The following is a 17460-nucleotide window of genomic DNA, read 5'->3' on the forward strand; positions in this document are numbered from 1 at the left end:
TTCAAAGTTTTTAAGATACTTAAACCTCTCCCAGTCTTCATTAAATGTAACTGAATTTTAGAAGCTAAAATGTCACACTGGGTTTCTATAAAGTTGATGGCTAGTGCTCCAGTGGTTCAGTCTGCTAAGGGAGGAGAGGCCAAAGAGGCAGAGAAGCAAGAGACTGACTCGGTTTAAAATGGATCTCACAAAAGGCTCAGAGGCTTCTTAAGCAGCGTGTATCAACCTAACGTACAAGTTAATATAACAGCTACTGATTCTGCCATTGGACAGTCCTCTCTGGGCTCGCAGATTTTTTTGGCCTAAGGAAAAGGCTGATTCATTAGTGTATCTCTACCTCTAATGGCTTGTTTTAAGCAAGGTACTGTGGATGCCTGACCTGATAGTGTGTACGAGCAGCTGAAATTGCTCATATCTGAAGTGCTGTAGTGCCTCATCTTAGGCACTTGATCACTAGGAAGGGTGCTCACAAGCTTGAGTGTAATATCCTGATGCATGAACCACTCACATGGAGAATTAGTCACATGAAGCCTCCGAATCAATCAAACTGTCGAGCATGGGTTTTGGACAGCATGGAGAATGATCCAGTGTGAAAATCAGAAAAGGTTTTTTTTCATCACAATTCTGGATTCACTTACCTGCCTCTGCAGGATTCCTCACTCCTCAGTGCCTGAAATTCTCACTGCATATAGTTCTGTTTACCTGAGCTTTTCAGTTTGTAACATACATTATAAAACAGTCACACCTGTGCATTCTGGGTGGGTAGACAGCTTATACCTTAATGCTGGTCAAAGACTTAGACTGGAGATTAAAGAAAAATAGAACAGGGATCTTTAAAAGAGTGTGTCTAACTTCAGTTTCATAGCCAAACACTTCTTTCATTTTAATATGCAGATTTCAAATAAGTTGCCTTGAATCTATAGAAGGAAAATACCCATCATAAAGTTTATGAGGATGTGCCTTACCACAAGAAGTTGAGAGACAGATGTATGAATAGACATCTATAAAATGATTTGACAAAAATTATGCTCATTCCTGAAGTGGGCAGCCAGAGTCCTTCATATGGATTCATTGGTCTCATCCCAAGATGCTTTTCTTATGTTTCATTTCAAATTGTTAGAGTTGTGATTCTTACCTACTTTTATGTGTAATTAATATTCTCCTATTCTGCTAAATTATTTCCTTATAGGTATAGCTTTTAGAGTTAGACCATCTCCTCCTAAGTGCAGACGTATCAAATCGGACTCATGCATCAAGTTGGAGAAACTAATTTGGTCTTTGATACAAACAGTAGTGTAAATATTGCTATTTCTTTTTGGAATTAATGAATGAGATGTATCTTCTAGGAAAAGAATGTTTGAGGGTTCTTTTTTGTGTGTATGGGTCTTTTGGGAAAATATAATGCAGAACTAGTGGGAGATTATTTTTTTTAATTGATGTGCCAAAATATTTTAAATTATATATCTTCCTGATGTGTGTCTCCTCAGTTTTATCATAAGAATAGTTAGAATCATAGAATCATACAATTGTCTAGGTTGGAAGGGACCTTTAAGATCATCTAGTCCAACCATCAACCTTACTCTGATAAAAAAAAACAACAACATACAAAAAAACCCCCACATTACCGAACTATGTCTCTAAGCACTATGTCAACCCATCTTTGAAAACCTCCAGGGATGGTGCCTCAGCTACTTTCCTGAGCAGCCCATTCCAGTGCTTAATAACCCTTTCAGTGTAAAAATTTTTCCTAATATACAACCTCAACCTCCCCTGGCGCAACTTGAGGCCATTTCCTCTTGTCCTGTCGCCTGTGACTTGGGAGAAGAGACCAATCCCTGCTTCTCTAAAGCCTCCTTTCAGGTAGTTGTAGAGAGCGAACTCTCTACAGTAACTCTTTCAGTAAACACATCCTGCATCTCATGACTCGTATAGTAAAGAAGAAAAGTAGTTGTTCAACCTGTTCAAAAGATAGTATGTTCTACGATTTGATATTGCTAATACCTAATATAGTTCTACCAAGCTAGCATGCTATTAATTGATTTGGACTGGGTAAATATTCAACTGTGCATTTACTGTTCTGAAACCAAAAAACTGTGTTCTTCAGACAATACACATGCAATTTTTGAGACACAGAAAGTAGCAATTTCTATTCCTACCAATAAACAGCAGATGTAGATAAAAAAAAATCTCAAAATCAGTTATTTCTCTCTTGCTGCCTGTTTATATTTTGCATTGTGTTTACCGCCACTGTGCTAAGATTTACAGATTGAAAGTAATTTTTCTCACAGTTCTTTCAGGTGCAGTTGTATATTTAAGTGTACCTGTCACAATATGAATCTCTGTAAGAGTTCTGAACATTATATTCTCCTTTGACTTTGGTTAAATTACTGACCCCAAGAATATACTCTGCTCAGTGCCTGATAGTAAATACATGCATTTTTCAGGTACTTGTCTCCATGACATGCCAGGTTCTTAGGAGACTGTACAGTGAAAGGTGTTTTTTTCCTTTTTTTCATCTAAGTTCCATTAATTAAATACCTTAGGATGGCAAAACAGTTAAATATATACTGTAAACACAAATCATTATTTTCTGACATTGCTGTTGTGAGCAACTGGAATGGTGAATGATAATGAAAAGAATAATCATATTCTGGCTATAACACTTTGATTCCATTATTTTTACAATAGTTTACATATGACTTGGTTCCACTTTGGTGAAGGAAGAAGCCTTAGACAAAAATACCGTGGGTAGACTCTTCTACTCTGAAATAAATAATTGTTTGCTGTTTAAATAGTTATAAACATGTTATATTCAGCTATTTAATTTAAATATAATATTTGAATAAATGTACAGGATTTGAATAAATATTTATTTCAATGCTTAAATGAAGTTTTGCAATTCATTAGACTTTCAAAATTGCTGTGTTGGTGTAACTCTCTTCCACTCAGGTCAAAGGCAACATTTCCTAAGCAAAAGTGTTGGTGGACTGTTTTGAAAATCCCTTTACTAACTAATGTAAATGGCATGCATCATATGCTAATCTCGTAGTTGCTTTTTTTATAGTTAAAAAATTAGAACGAAACCCCTTCTCTAACAGAACCTTAACTGCAAATTTAAAAAAAATGAGATAAAAAAATGTAACCCAGAATATTTTAAAGAAACAGTTTTCCTTCTTTCTTGAATGAAACAGTACTTTGCCCTTGTTCCTAATTTTATACAGTCTGAATATTAGCAGATATATTTCTACCTATGTGTGTGTGTGTGTGTGTACACACGCACACAAATTTTGAAGGATGACAAATGCTGGGGTGCATTCTATTAGCAATTCTTTTGGCTTTTGATGCAATTGTTTAATACTGAATAATGGCTCTCCAGCAGTCTGGATGAAGACAGCAAGCCTACAACTTCCAGATTTAACCAGAGGGGATGATAAACCAGGTGCTTTACGAGGATTCAATTTAGCCAAGCCAGTGTGATTAACACCCATCATCTTCTGAAGAGTGCCACTGGCCCGTAATGACTGGTTCAACACTCTGTTTCATATCTCTTCCCACCCCAGCAGTAGAGCAGACTTTACGGTGGTGCCGGGGCAGCAGTCAGTGGTGGCTCCAAGGGAACAGTGACATCTACCGAATGGACTGCCGGGACACTTCCCGCACTGCTGCCCTCCTGCCTGCTGGTGGTCTGCCATCTACATACCTAAGCTAGGTTTCTGAGGACAGGTGGTAATGTCTGCAAGGTATTTTTTATTACATAAAGTAGAGCCAAAACCAGCTGCTGCTTGGCCTAGATTCCTCCTTATCCTGGATAGAGGATTGCAGTGTCCTTTTAACAGGCACACACATTTACTCTAATCCAGAAAACCTGGATGTCTTTACCTGCTGGGTGGGAATAATTTTCCCATGAGCGTTTTGGGTATTTCCTTGAAACTCTTCTTACCGCTGAGAAATGCCGTATGCTTTCCTTTCAGACATGAACGCTAAGCTAAACACCAGTGAAATAACTCCTGTTGGTCTGGGAGAGGTTTCGGTCAGGCCTTTGCTGAGTTTCATTGAAATTATTAGAAATATATTACCCAAATTTTAAATTTTAAGCTGTATGCTTTTTTTTCGTATTCTCTGAAGACTCAGATTCAAGAAAAGAGATATTATTGCCAGTAGTTCTGACTCACATTTTCTTGATTTTAATTTTTATTATGCACACAATGATAGCTGCCAGAAAATGTTCAGCTAGTGTCCATGTAAGGCCTGATTCTTCTTTTTCAGAAAATCATAGAATGGTTAGAGTTGGAAGGGACTTTAAAGATCATCTAGGTCCAACCCCCCTGCAATGGGCCAGGACACCTCCCACTAGACCAAATTGCTCAAAGCCCCATCCAGCCTGGTCTTTGAATGCTTCCAGGGATGGAGCATCCACTATTTCCCTGGGCAATCTGTTCCAGTGTCTCACCACCCTCACACTAAAGAATTTCTTCCTGATATATAATCTAAATCTACTGTTACTCCTTGCCCCTCCCCATCTTTCCTGTAGGCTCCCTTTAGGTACTGGAAGGCTGCTAAAAGGTCTCCCTGGAGCCTTCTGTTCTCCAGGGTGAACAACACAAACTTTCTCAGCCTCTCTTCATGGGAGAGATGCTCTGTCCCTCTGATCATTTCTCTGGCCCTCGTCTGGACTGACTCAAAAAGGTTCTTGTGTTGAGGGCCCCAGAGCTGGACGCAGTGCTCCAGGTGGGGTCTCAGTAGAGGTGAGTAGAGAGGGAGTACCACCTCCTTGGACCTGCTGGCCACACTTTTTGATGCAGCCCAAGATGCTGTTGGCTTTCTGGGCTGCAAGTGCACATTTCTGGCTCGTGTTGAGCTTCTGATCGACCAAGGCCCCCAAGTCCTTCTCCTCAGGGCTGCTTTCCAGCCATTCTCCGCCCAACCTGTATTTGTGCCTGGGATTGCCCCAACCCATGTGCAGGACCTCGCACTTGGCTTGTTGAACTTCATGAGGTTTGCACAGGTCCACCTCTCAAGCCTGTCCAGGTCCCTCTGGATGGCATCCCTTCCCTCCAGCATGCTGGCTGCACCACGCAGCTTGGTGTTGCCTGCAAACTTGCTGAGGGGGCACTCACTCCCACTGTCCAAGTCTCTGACAAATATGTTAAGCAGCATGGGTCCCAGTACTGACCCCTGAGGAATGCCACTCCTCACTCATCATTTTCTTGAGAGAATTTTCAACTTGGTGCTTGCCTTGGGTTGAGGGATAAAAAATGGGAGAGATCCACAGTGGGAGGAGAAATGTTTTCCTACAGTACTATGCAGAGCCCTGCAAAACGTATGTTCTTCAGCAGAGTCATCTTGATGCACATTCATAGCAAAGCATGCCAAAGATGAGAAAAACACATAACCCTTTGCAGATCTGAGATGTCTACGAAAAGACAAATTCATGTACACTGGAAGGAAACTGTTTTTGCTCTAGATCCTGCAAGGAAGGTGGTCCAGTCAGCATGAATTTGGTCCTAGTTGTCATCTCGAGATTGTGGATACGTTGGTTTAGATATGCACTGTGTGGCTGTGCAGCAGTGAAGCAAGAATTCAGAGGAGGCAAGGATATGGAAATCCTGACAGCCTTGGGTATCACTGTCAAAGTCCCAGTGTGGTCAAAATGTTGCCCATTTTATTTTTACACCAGTTATACCTCTGTAATTTGGGTCTAAATTCATCAGACGCTTAGGAGAGTTGTAAAATTGGCATGACAGTGGAATTGGGCTTGAATGTGCAGTAACTATACCATAAGAGGAACAACAATCTGGAATTAATTAAACTTATTGACTTCAGTGACATTTTATAATGTATCCTTCTAATTACTCTGTATACAGCACATTGTGAATTTTGAAGAGCTAGAAATTGAGTCTAAAATACCAAGATATATATAGATAGAAAATATTTGAGTGGTAATTTTCATTCCTGAAATATGTAACCTCTGTGACTAATGGTTTTATTGTATTTTTTAGTCTTTGTTGTTAGTAAGGAAAATGCTTAACTTTTAAAACGCTATTTTTTTTTTAGTACATTAATGATACAGGTAGACAGCTGAGATACAGCCTGTATATACTCATGATTGTTTTTGAATAGCATAAATATATATGGATCCAATGTAATACTATGTATAAGAAAAACAAATTATCTAAATACTAAATCATATGTCAAAGGCCTTTCTTTTTGGTGCAATAAGTGTATTTCCGCTATTAAAAGAAGGAGTAGGTATTATTAACTCCCAACAATGCCGGTATTTTCCAAGATCATATGTATAACAAAGGAAGAGAAAAGGTTTCTGGACGTGAGTCCAAATTTATGTTTCAGGTGCAGTAAATGCTCTTAATAGTGCATTTTTTCTTTATGCAATGCTGTGAAGCTTGACTCTGGTTTGCAGAGTTTGAATCACAACTATCTGTATAACCATTGCAGTAGAGGTTGCAGGTGAAGAAATGATAATATGGTACTTGAAATAAAGTGGTTTTGCTAACAGACCAGTGAACATTGTCTATTTATACAGAAATAGTGGTTAAACCTCTGCTGAGTTTACTCCACAGCTTGATGAAATAGTTCCTTGCTTGGGAAGGCAATGTCACTGTCTAATCTTTAGGCTGGTCAGTGAAGAGAAGATTTAACTTTCTGTAGTTTCGAGTAGTGCTTTGGACATTGTCTTTCTGATCCAGTGACACGGTGTTAAATGGTATTAGAATCTAGATTCAATAAGGCAGAAAATAGCATGGCCTATAAACAAGTGAGGCAATTGCCTTGTACAGAAAGAAATACTGAAAATATTTCTTGTAATCTAACCATGGTTTGGCATGACCTTGCTCTGACACCATGACTCAATGACACAATCTTATCCTCAGGAGAAGTGGATTTTTAAAGCCTATTATTAACTTCCTATGGGACAAACAAACAACTGGAGAAGAAATGGGGTTATTTGTGGTTGTTTATTTCTTTCTCCTCCTGACACTTCTCTGCCTTCTGATTCTTCCTAGTGCCTGGAGCCCTGCAAAGAGTCCTGGGACCTGAAGAAAAACCATTGCCAAAGCTTCTGTGAGGTATGGCAGCTCAAGGGCACTCTTTCTTACTTTGTTCTAGCTGTCTCTTTCATTTAAAGTATTAGCTTCAAGGAGAGAGCTAACAAACACAGGATTTTTACAGCATTTGCCTTCATTCAAATGGATACACATAAAACAATTTAGCCATATTAAGTTTGAATTTTAAAAAAAAGATTTTTTTTTCTGACCAAATGATTTATTTCAACTTGAAGTTGAAAGACATGATCCAGCCACATTTACATAGCCTCTCTCAGAAGGCATTGTTAAATCCCTCCTGTAAGATGTTATTTCTACCACATGCCCTTCTATCTCTTCTGGCCATGTGTAAGAAAGAGTATCTATCTTTGTTTAAAAGATAAAATGTCATCGTGTGAAAATCCTTGTGCAGGGTAGGTAGAAAACATGGCTTTCCTGTATATGAAAGTCAATCTGATTTCCAAAAGAATATATCTCTAGGAGTAACTGGGTTTGGACTCCTACTTCAAAAAACTACTATGAAAATACATAATTGTTCAGGAACAAGTCTTTGGAAAACTGTTTCTGAATCACGTTTCAGAATAACCTTGTGAATAAGCAACCCTAGATCAGTTAAACTAGTACAAAAAAGGAGATAGTTTTATAGGATTTAAAACATGGCTCTGCTGAGTTGGTGGAATCGAGCTGTTACAGTTCTTAAGTGCTTTTCAGTACAAAATGGAAATATCATCTCAATAGAAAGTTGCTTTATTATAACTGAATCAATATAAAGATACAGCTTTATTCAAGGCTTTTTCTATAAAAACCAGAAGTGACCTTAATTGATACGTTGATCTCACTGATATACTGATTTAGCTCCTCCCTTATCACTGTGGGCAGTCCTTCTCTAGTACAAGAGCATGTGTTTAAATGATTTTAAGCATCATGAAGATGATTAGGAAAAGGTGTAATTTCAATTTAAAAAAAATTTAGATCCAACTATGTGTAAATAGGGATTACTGGATTACTGATCTACGTAGTTAGATTAGAAGATAAAGTAAAAAATTTCTCATGAAAACCAATCCTTGTAAGAGTTCTTTAACCCAGATTAATTGCTGCTTCCTCATAGGGTAGTATAATAAAGCAGTTTAGTGGATCTAATTTATGTCATTCTTGTATATCACTTTTCACTCAGGCTGTGTGTTTCCAGATATGGGTGAAAACACATATAAAATTGGTTTAAAGGGAAAACATTTGTAGAACACTGTTCTATTGTAGTTAAAAACAGTGAGCATCCTTCTTTGATTAGTGTTTTCTGGTTGAAGCTAAATTTAGAACTTCAAAGGCCCATAATGAAGAGCAGCACATTTAGCAGCTAACTGAAAAATGAGCTGTGAAATAGGGTGAGGAGGAGAAGCCTTGAGGGCGTATTATGCCTCAGGGAGCTATAAAGTTTTTAATTAAGTAGCTGCAAATTTGTGATGTTTTAGGATTTGAAATTAGCTTCACACACGCACAGACACACAAAAAAAGCACAGGACCACTTTCCTTTCTCTCTGACTCACGTATGCTCCATAGACATTGATTGAATTAAACGAGGCTGTTTTCCTTTGAGACCATTTTCAATTTTTTTGTATTTGTAAAAAATCTGGAAGCAACAGTTTAGCTTTGTGTTTCTCAAGGTTCCTGCTTGGTGTGTTACTTCCAATCTACTGAATGAGTGTACTAATGTTAAAGGAACCTTATCTGTGAAGACGAAAAGGAAACAGTTTACCTGACTCCTTTTTTTTCCCATAAATTCAGTTTTCTGCTGGCTTAGCTTTTTAACCGGCTAACCATGTGATCAGGTGCATTCCAGTGGGGGGAACAGCAGGAGTGCATGTCCAAGGATCACTGGGGTCAATAGGAGATATAAGGACTGCTCATTTTGGCAACCTTTAGGCTGGTTAAGCTGTAGCACCCGAATGCATCCTTAAAATCCCGATTCAAAATTCTGGACTGTTCTGTAGGACAAGATGGGAGAGGTAACATGGTGGCATTCTTGGACCACAGTGGCTTTGGAGAATAAACTGAGACATAGTCTGTAAAACACCTGGGCCTCCATACTAGTGAAGTATCTCATTTTGCCAGAAATGTGACAACAGTAAAAATAAGAAAATAAAACATTTGAATATCGAAGGAGGTTGCAGAAGTTACATGAATAGTTGGATGGAGAGTGGGTTATAAATTCCTGTGTAGGCTTAGGAGTCTGTAAATCAGATCTGTCAGAGTAGAAGGTTTTTGATTGCTCTGAGGTAGAAAGGCAGGCTATAGATAACCCCAGTTACATGGGTTGCCCATCTACGGTGCCACCAATCACTATAAGGGAATGACTTTAGCTGTTTTTGCACCAAACTAAATAAAGCACAGATAAAAGAGAAGATGAAATCCCTGTGTCCCACACAATGTTATCCCCAGGGTGCTAGATGCTATTTTTAATACAGTTTTAAGTGAACCTTGCAAACCTCTGAGTAGTACACATGCTATAAAATGTCTATGTGTTGAAGCAACCTCTGATATATCTAGGACTTTATTTCTCAAAGAAGTAGCATTTACTTTGATCTTTAATCGATATATTTAAGGCTAATTTTAATCTGTGTTTTCTGCTGATCATTTTATCAGAAATTTAGTTCCAGTTCCATGGAGAATTATACAATTACTAATATGTTGGCAAGAACATAAAGATGCTGCGAAACCTTCTCTTAGCCAACTCAGTTTAAACAGTATAATGAAACAAGATTTCACTTATTTATCTACAGTGGCATTACATCAGATATTGCGGGTAAAGTGTTATGAAGTACAAAGGGAGGAATGTGGGGTAGTCCAAAAAAAAAAAAGACTCTCTGACCATTGCTTCTTTTTGTATTGGGAATGTTTTTAATCTGTCATTGAGCAACTTTGTAGCCAGCCGATGTGAGGAAAACAAGAGAAAGCTGGCAGACATAAACAACTTTATTCCGTTAAAGATGGTGGTCTTACTTGAGGGAATTCATCATTCTGTACTTGGAATGCTTTTTTAGAAGTGGCTTGAATATATAAATCTTCAGGGATAGTCTTGCAAAAGCTGAAGATCTGAATTTTCCTTTAGGAGGTCTTGGAAAATGTACAACTTTTTTTTTTTTTTCTTTTTCCCTGTTTCCCTGTTGAAAACTTTAAACAATTCCTTTTTTTTTCCTTTAGCCTCTTTTCCCGAAGAAGAATTATGAATGCCTAACTAGCTGTGAATTCCTTAAGTACATCCTGTCTGTGAAGCAAGGGGACTGCCCAGCACCTGAGAAGGCCAGTGGTTTTGCAGCTGCCTGTGTTGAAAGCTGTGAAGCTGATAGTGAATGTTCTGGAGTGAAGAAATGCTGTTCCAATGGATGCGGTCATACGTGCCAAGTTCCAAAAAATCTGTACAAAGGTAGAGATTATTAATATGTAGTCATACTGGGCTAATAACTTCAGGCCATAGTAAAGTCTCCTAGAAAAACAGGACTTTCATTTCATAGGAGTTTGTATACACTGAAATGGTGGAAAGCCAGAGAAAAAAGTTGCTCAAGTTTCTGAATTTTTTTCCCCTTGTGAAGCCCATGTCTGGAAATCTGTGGAATGTAAACATGTGGCTATTATGAATCATCTTAAGCAGAACAAACTTGCCAATTTAGGTGAAATCTTACTTAATTTGATGCAGATGAGAGAGAATGCAGCAGGAAAATACTTAGCGATAAATAGTTCAAGTCCTATTAATCACAAATAACATTTATGTTTATAACACAAGCAGGCTTATACCAAATAGGAAGTGTGAGATAATCTGGTAAAAGAGCAAATCAATGCAGTATACTTGGCATTGGTGTTCTTAATGACCTAAGAACAAAGTAGTGAAAGATTATAATATCCACATATATATATATTAATTCATTATTTAAATCTAAGACAATCTTATTCAAAATTTTTTAATTTATTTGGGATTCTGTGAAAAAAGTTTTTCCTTGACATCCATCAGCAAGAACATATAGACTAACTCCAGATCTGCTTAGACAAACTCCAGATTTTAATTTGTTGGAATAAAAAAAAAAGCTTTATACAAGGAAATATTCTGAAAATGAGCTCCTAATGCAGAACAATGACTACTTATAAAGGCATTTTCTTGTTCCACAGAGCTGGAATGTTTTGTTAGAAATCCATTCTCCTTACTTCAGTGATTAAAAATAAATATTAATCAGTTATTCTTCTGATAGCATGGGCTCTCTGCAGAGAGCCTAATGAGCAGAACTCTCAACTAAGCTCCAGGCTTAGGTCCGAATCCAGACTTATTTCCATCTGTGGATGGAAAAATGGAAAAATATGGGAAGGAGAGGGTGATTTTATTTTTAAGTTCATTGCTTTAACTGAAATGTTGATGCATCTTTTTGAATGTCCTTAGTGATGAGAATGTATGTCAGAAATAATGCGCTTTGACTTTTGAATCCTGTCTTTGAGTGTACAGGATAGGCAATCAGAAAGCACTCTTATTTACTTACGTAAATGGAGAAAATTTGATCTAGAAGTTGTAGAGGTTGAGTAAGCATAAAACTGATGAAGATAATACTCAAATTGTTTTGAACAGCAGGCAATACTGTGATTCAGATTTCCAGTGCAGAAGGGAAATTCTTTTGCTTCCAAGATACTTCAGAGCAACCCCTTTAAAACTATAAGGAATTAATACACTCTTATACACAACACTTTTCAAAATGAAAGTTATTAAAATGGATCACTTAGTTATTTCTTTCATATTCTTGAGACAAATGACCAGAGTGATAAATTATCTTTCATATCATATATGTAATGATTTACATGATCTGGCTCCAAACCACAACTACAAAGCATTCCAGTGAATGCAAGGGCTTGAAAAGGTAAAAAACAAAACAAATAAGTAAAAAAACAAACAAATGAAATAAGATGACATGCATTTGGAGAGGACATAGGATATGACAGGATATGATAGATGGTATAACTCCACACTGGAAAGTCTACTGCTGTTCAGCCTAATTATATAGGAACAGAACTAACCTTCTCTAACACCTTATCACCTATCTGCAGGAGGTGCTTGCTTATAAAAGCATATATGTCTTGCAGAGGAAGGGAAGCCCAATACTGTACTGCTTTCTCAGCTGATGAATTCAGCTAATTAGCCTTTTCAACCTGTCTTTCTGCAACAAAAGACAAATAGAAGCAGAACAGGCTTGCTATTCATTTCCTCCAGGGGTAAATGACCTTCCTGGAGCTACGGAAGAGCAAAGTCTGCGAGCATGACTAAGATCTAGTGAGTAAGTTTAGTACTTATCATTTTGACAGCACTCACAGCTAGAAAATGAACTCAGATTGAATCTAAGAGTCTACAGAAGTTCGTATAGTGTCACTGCTTATCAAGCTCTGGAGATGAGTTACAACAGCAGATATAAAATACCCATCCGATGTGCTGGATTTACAATCAGGATTTGACCTCTAGTACTAAGTGCTAAAGCCCAATACCAAAAGCGTGTTAATGTAAGTACACTTGGGCCAAAGTCACATATTGCAAATGTTGTTGGATTAACATAACAAGTCCAGTTACTTGTTATCCTAATAGTTTACTGGCTTGCCTTCTCTATAATCTTGAAACTGTCTGTTTCATTGCATTTTTTCATCTCTGTTGGGAGTATTACTAATCAGTTTCATAGTCTTCACATTTTTATTTCCCTTTACTGGAGATATCAGATGTTCTCTCCTACTCTTCTGTCGTCTGCCTTATCCACCTCTTTTATATTGTCTCAACTAGTGAAAGTGTCCCTTCTCCATGGCCTGCCTTTTTTTTTTTTTCTATATGGACATAATGATGTTATAAATAACAGTAAGTGCCTAAAGTAGATTTGGTATTTCAGAGATAGAAATGGAGGAATTATCTTTGCTTAGAAGTAAAACAGTTTAAAAATGCAGAAAAAAAACCATAAAGAAGAGAAAGGGATGGAAAATGCTTGATCAGGTTTGCTTTATCTAATGTGCACATCTGCATCGACAAGGACAAGGACAAGTATCTTTTTCTACACTCAGCTGGTGACAGCTGAAAAAAGTCACCCATCACCTTTTTCCTGTTCCGAAGTTAGTGGTCTCTCAGATGTGATGATACACCTACTTGTGTGAACTTTCCAGGACCCCTTTTAACAAAGATTTAGGGTTCATGCTGTCTAAACCAGCCTAACTAATTTTATCTGAAATGTGTAAGGGAACAATCCATACAGCAGACTAAATCGTAGATCTGGGCAAGGTAAATTGTGAAGAGAAAATTATGACATTTAAAGGGTATGATGGTATGACAATATCATAATAGGATAGCAGGAGCCAGATGGTCATCCACAGTTTAAAGGCTCTTGTCATGCCTTAAGAAAAATAGTTTTGTATTGAAAACAATAGTGTACAGTTTTAAAGGTGCGAATCTCTGAGTCTTTGAACAACTGTGTTTACAATCGTACTGATGCCATGAATGTATTCTTTACTGTCCAAAACTCTTCCAAAGAAACTTTTGGAATTCCTGGGGAACCAACAGTTAAGGTACAGATTCTTACTAGTGTGCATTTATTTTTCATGGCACAGGAATGCATGTACCATCTGAAAGACACCTTTAGAAACATTTTGCCTGGGCTCTGGTACTGCACACATACAGCAATCAGTGATTTGAATTCTTCGGTTAAGCACCGCAGACATCAGAGGACTAATTTGTTCCAGCACGATGAAAGGGCTGACCATTTACATAATAAAAAGCACATTGAAGAGTGATTGGATCTACACATCTGGATATGAAATTGATGGTGCTAGTTCTACAAAAGTATTTTAAAATGCACTTGTGCTGTGCTCTGGTTGTTTGTGCTGCTGCGCTCCATCTGCACGCAATTACGTAACAGCAGAGAGGCTGGGATACTTGCAATCAAGTGAATCCAAGTGCCCCTAATGCAAAGCAGATGGAAGTTTTCTTAACATGCAAATTGTAGGATTATTGTACATCATAATTAAAGAAGGATTTTCAAATGTGGAAATCCGAACTGACATGTTCTGTGATGTTCGTTGTATTAGACTAAGACTGCTAACTGTTGAAGGATATCCAGGGTTTAACTGCTGTGATAACGACCTTTGAGTACTGAATTTTCCTCAGGTTGATATTAGGTTTCTTCAAGGGCTAAAAATCTCAATTTTTATTTGCTTATAGCAAATTGTATAATCAGATTTAGGAGAAGATCTCTTATAATATAAAAGTGGCTCATTCACCTAAGGAAATTTTGGTACTCGGTCATCTGTGGGAGACTGAGTAGGAAACAATTTGTTGAACCAACACCTACAGCTGGACTTATTTGGACACCCACCAAAATGACAAAATAGCTAAAGTGCATACGATAACTTGCTAAGAAGGTTTATATGTCAGCATAGAAATCTTATTTGTGACATAACCTGAAGTGACAAAATGCTGCATACTCAAATATATGAGTTCCTAAAGTCTGTCTAGAGAAATGTATCCAACACATGATTTGTTGATTTAATCAAGAGATGCCAAATTTGAAGAGTTGTTTTTTCATTCGAGCTACTGCAGACGTTTTCAAAAAGGTAATGTTACCAGCAGTAGAAACAACAGAAATAACTGTCCCTCAGTGTCATTGTGTAATGAGAAATTATTGTAAAATTTTAGAAAGACATCTTTGTCTCTGAAAAGTAACAATTGGACAATATGCATTAGATCTAACATATCTTTTGCAAGATGCCTTGGAATTACCTTTCCTAGATCTTTAGGAAAGAGTGGACAGTGACACATCATACAATGCAGCTGTATGTGAGTCAATAACATCATGCTGTCATGGAGAAGGCAAAGAGCTTTCTTAGATATATCAGACTAGTGTAAGACATGAAATAATCCTGCTTCTCTAGTCTACACTGGTAAGAGTTTAGACACAATCTGTGTCCGGTTTTAGTTTTAACTCAGGAGGGGGGCTGTGGGCCAACAGGAGAGTTTCCAGAGACAACTGCAAGAACGTTCAGTGATCTAGTGGCATTGATTTAAAAGGAAAATAGAGTGCACTATGATTATTAGACTGAATCAGAGGCACAATAACAGTCTTGTGGTACATAAAAGGCTCCTCCATAGAGTAAAGAAAGAAAGAATCTGTTTTCCACGATCCATGAATATCATGGACAAGTATTGAGTTTAGGATGCAGCGGAGGAGACTAAACAAGGTAGTGAGAAAGCTTTCTAATGGTAAGGATAGAGAAGTAGTGGAATGGATTACTATGTGATGCTGTGGAAATGAGATGTGTTTAAGGACAAATTAGGTGAAAAACTGAACAACAGGTATAGCTGATTCTGCTTGAGATGGAAGGAATTTTTCTCCAGGTTTTCAAAGCATATATGGAAGGTGTTTTCTGTGAAATCAGTTTTAGCTTACAACTTTCAGATCCTTTAGTTTTTGAATAAAATAAAGAAATAATTCTGAAGATTTTTTAAAAACAAGTTTTACTGTTAGCAGAGATAGTTCAGCTATGACCAGTTCTGAAGCTCCCATGCTCATCAGTCTAACTATGCCCCCTTTTTTTCCATTTGACCAACAATTTCCTTTTTTTAAATTATTTTTTTTTATATAGCTTCATCTACATATGAATCCCATCCTTTAATCCCATCTTGTAAATTACTCACATATTTTTGTCTGCACATTCCTATTACAGGTGTTCCACTGAAACCCCGAAAAGAATTAAAATTCATAGAACTTCAGTCTGGAGACCTGGAGGTAAAGTGGTCTTCAAAATTCAATATTTCCATTGAGCCTGTGATCTACGTTGTTCAGAGGAGGTGGAATCAAGGAATCCATCCAAGTGAGGATGATGCTACCAACTGGCAAACCGTGGCACAGGTCAGTTCTTTGTAAAGCAATATGGATCCCTAGGTTCCAGACCATGATCTAAAGGTCCTCGTCAGATTGGAGAAGAGTTAGATCACTTACAGGTGGGGAGGCTCATGCAGAGGGATCCCTGTGTAGGGCCTTTCTCCAGGTCACGACAGAGCTGCAAACAGAATCCAGATCTCCAAGGCCTTACTCTACTGCTCAATGAACTGTTTTCTAGAGTTACTCAGGAGAAATGGACTTCAGTATTTTAACTTTCAGATTTTCAGTTACAGAAACATCTGATCTTTTGGTATGTATTGAAAATGACTTCATAAAAAATATGTGAATATATCAGTAAAGAAGTAGATAGTGGTTTCCTTGTCTCCAAAGGAAAAAATACTCAGAGGTGTATGTTTTCAAAATGAGTTTATTTTGTGGATTTCGTCTCTATAGATAAAAATCCATAGAACTAGCTGGAGGCTTGATTTTCATAAGGCCAGTGAGTGGCACTTTCTTGTAAGAAAATACTTATGATCTATTCAGATGGGAATTCTAAAGTCTCTGAAAGGCACCAATCTCTTGAAAAATGTAGAATTAGATACCAAAATCCATTGAAGGAAGCACATAAGAGACATAGTCCTTTTGAAGTTAGTGGGACTCAGTGCACAATCTCCAGGGCATGGTTTATGTCTTATAAAAAAGATGGGAAAATACAATTGGTGAAAAGGCTATTTAATTTATTTAAAGTAAAACAAAGACTGAAAAAAAGACTAAAAGCTTTATTCTTTGTAAAGTTGGGGGTTTTTCAGATGGTACCCTCCCAATTCGGAAAAGACTATGATGTCATGCTCTTATCACTCAGTGCAATCCAGACTGAAAATGTAAGATTCATGAGCAAATGTTTCTTAATGAGAAGCAGCCAACAGAGCATAAATTTTCACTTAGTTCCTTCCCAGTTTCAATCTGTTTTTTAACATGCTGACAGTCCACCTGGATGGCAGAGTTCCAATCGTTTATCTTAACTGCTTCACCCTCATCCCTGCTGACAAGGAAAGTAAAATGCTGATTTTGAAAATACCTGTAAAATGTCATTATAGCTATGAAAAAAAAAGGAAAGAGATAATGAATAGAACCATCCACAAACTAAAGGAAGGAGTTTAAATTCTGTGACAGTCTGCGTTCATTCTCAATTCAGATTGTGTAGGAAAAAGGTATCTTAAAATAATGTTGGTCTTGTGAAACTGAACACTCAGAAGTGAAATTCTTAACTTCAATGTGGTGCTACAGGGGGCTGTCACTATGTTAGAGTTTTACTCAGAAAAAGTCACCTGCACCAGATCCTGGCATGAAACCCTGCTTGTGCAAGCCAAAGGGAATGTGCACACCTCCAAACCTGATAAAGGTGCAGTGACTTATTTATTATCTCTCAGCTGAGGAGCACACCTGCATTCTCCATATTTAGCAAAGAACCTCCTGCCTTTGCTACTAGGAAAATACCATGTAGCAAAAGTGAGCCAGATCTG

At 37.6% G+C, this 17460-nt stretch overlaps 1 protein-coding gene across 1 annotated transcript in view; it reads left to right on the forward strand.

Annotated features, from left to right (window-relative positions):
- ANOS1 (anosmin 1) overlaps nt 1–17460 on the forward strand; it is a 141937-nt gene that overhangs the window by 74287 nt on the left and 50190 nt on the right. The window contains exons 3-5 of the mRNA XM_074152572.1: nt 7020–7082; nt 10257–10479; nt 15780–15964. Of these exons, the coding sequence (XP_074008673.1) occupies nt 7020–7082; nt 10257–10479; nt 15780–15964 (471 nt within the window). The remainder of the gene's footprint in view (nt 1–7019; nt 7083–10256; nt 10480–15779; nt 15965–17460) is intronic.

This window comes from Numenius arquata, chromosome 1 (assembly GCF_964106895.1).
Source record: "Numenius arquata chromosome 1, bNumArq3.hap1.1, whole genome shotgun sequence".
Taxonomy (NCBI): Eukaryota; Metazoa; Chordata; class Aves; order Charadriiformes; family Scolopacidae; genus Numenius; species Numenius arquata.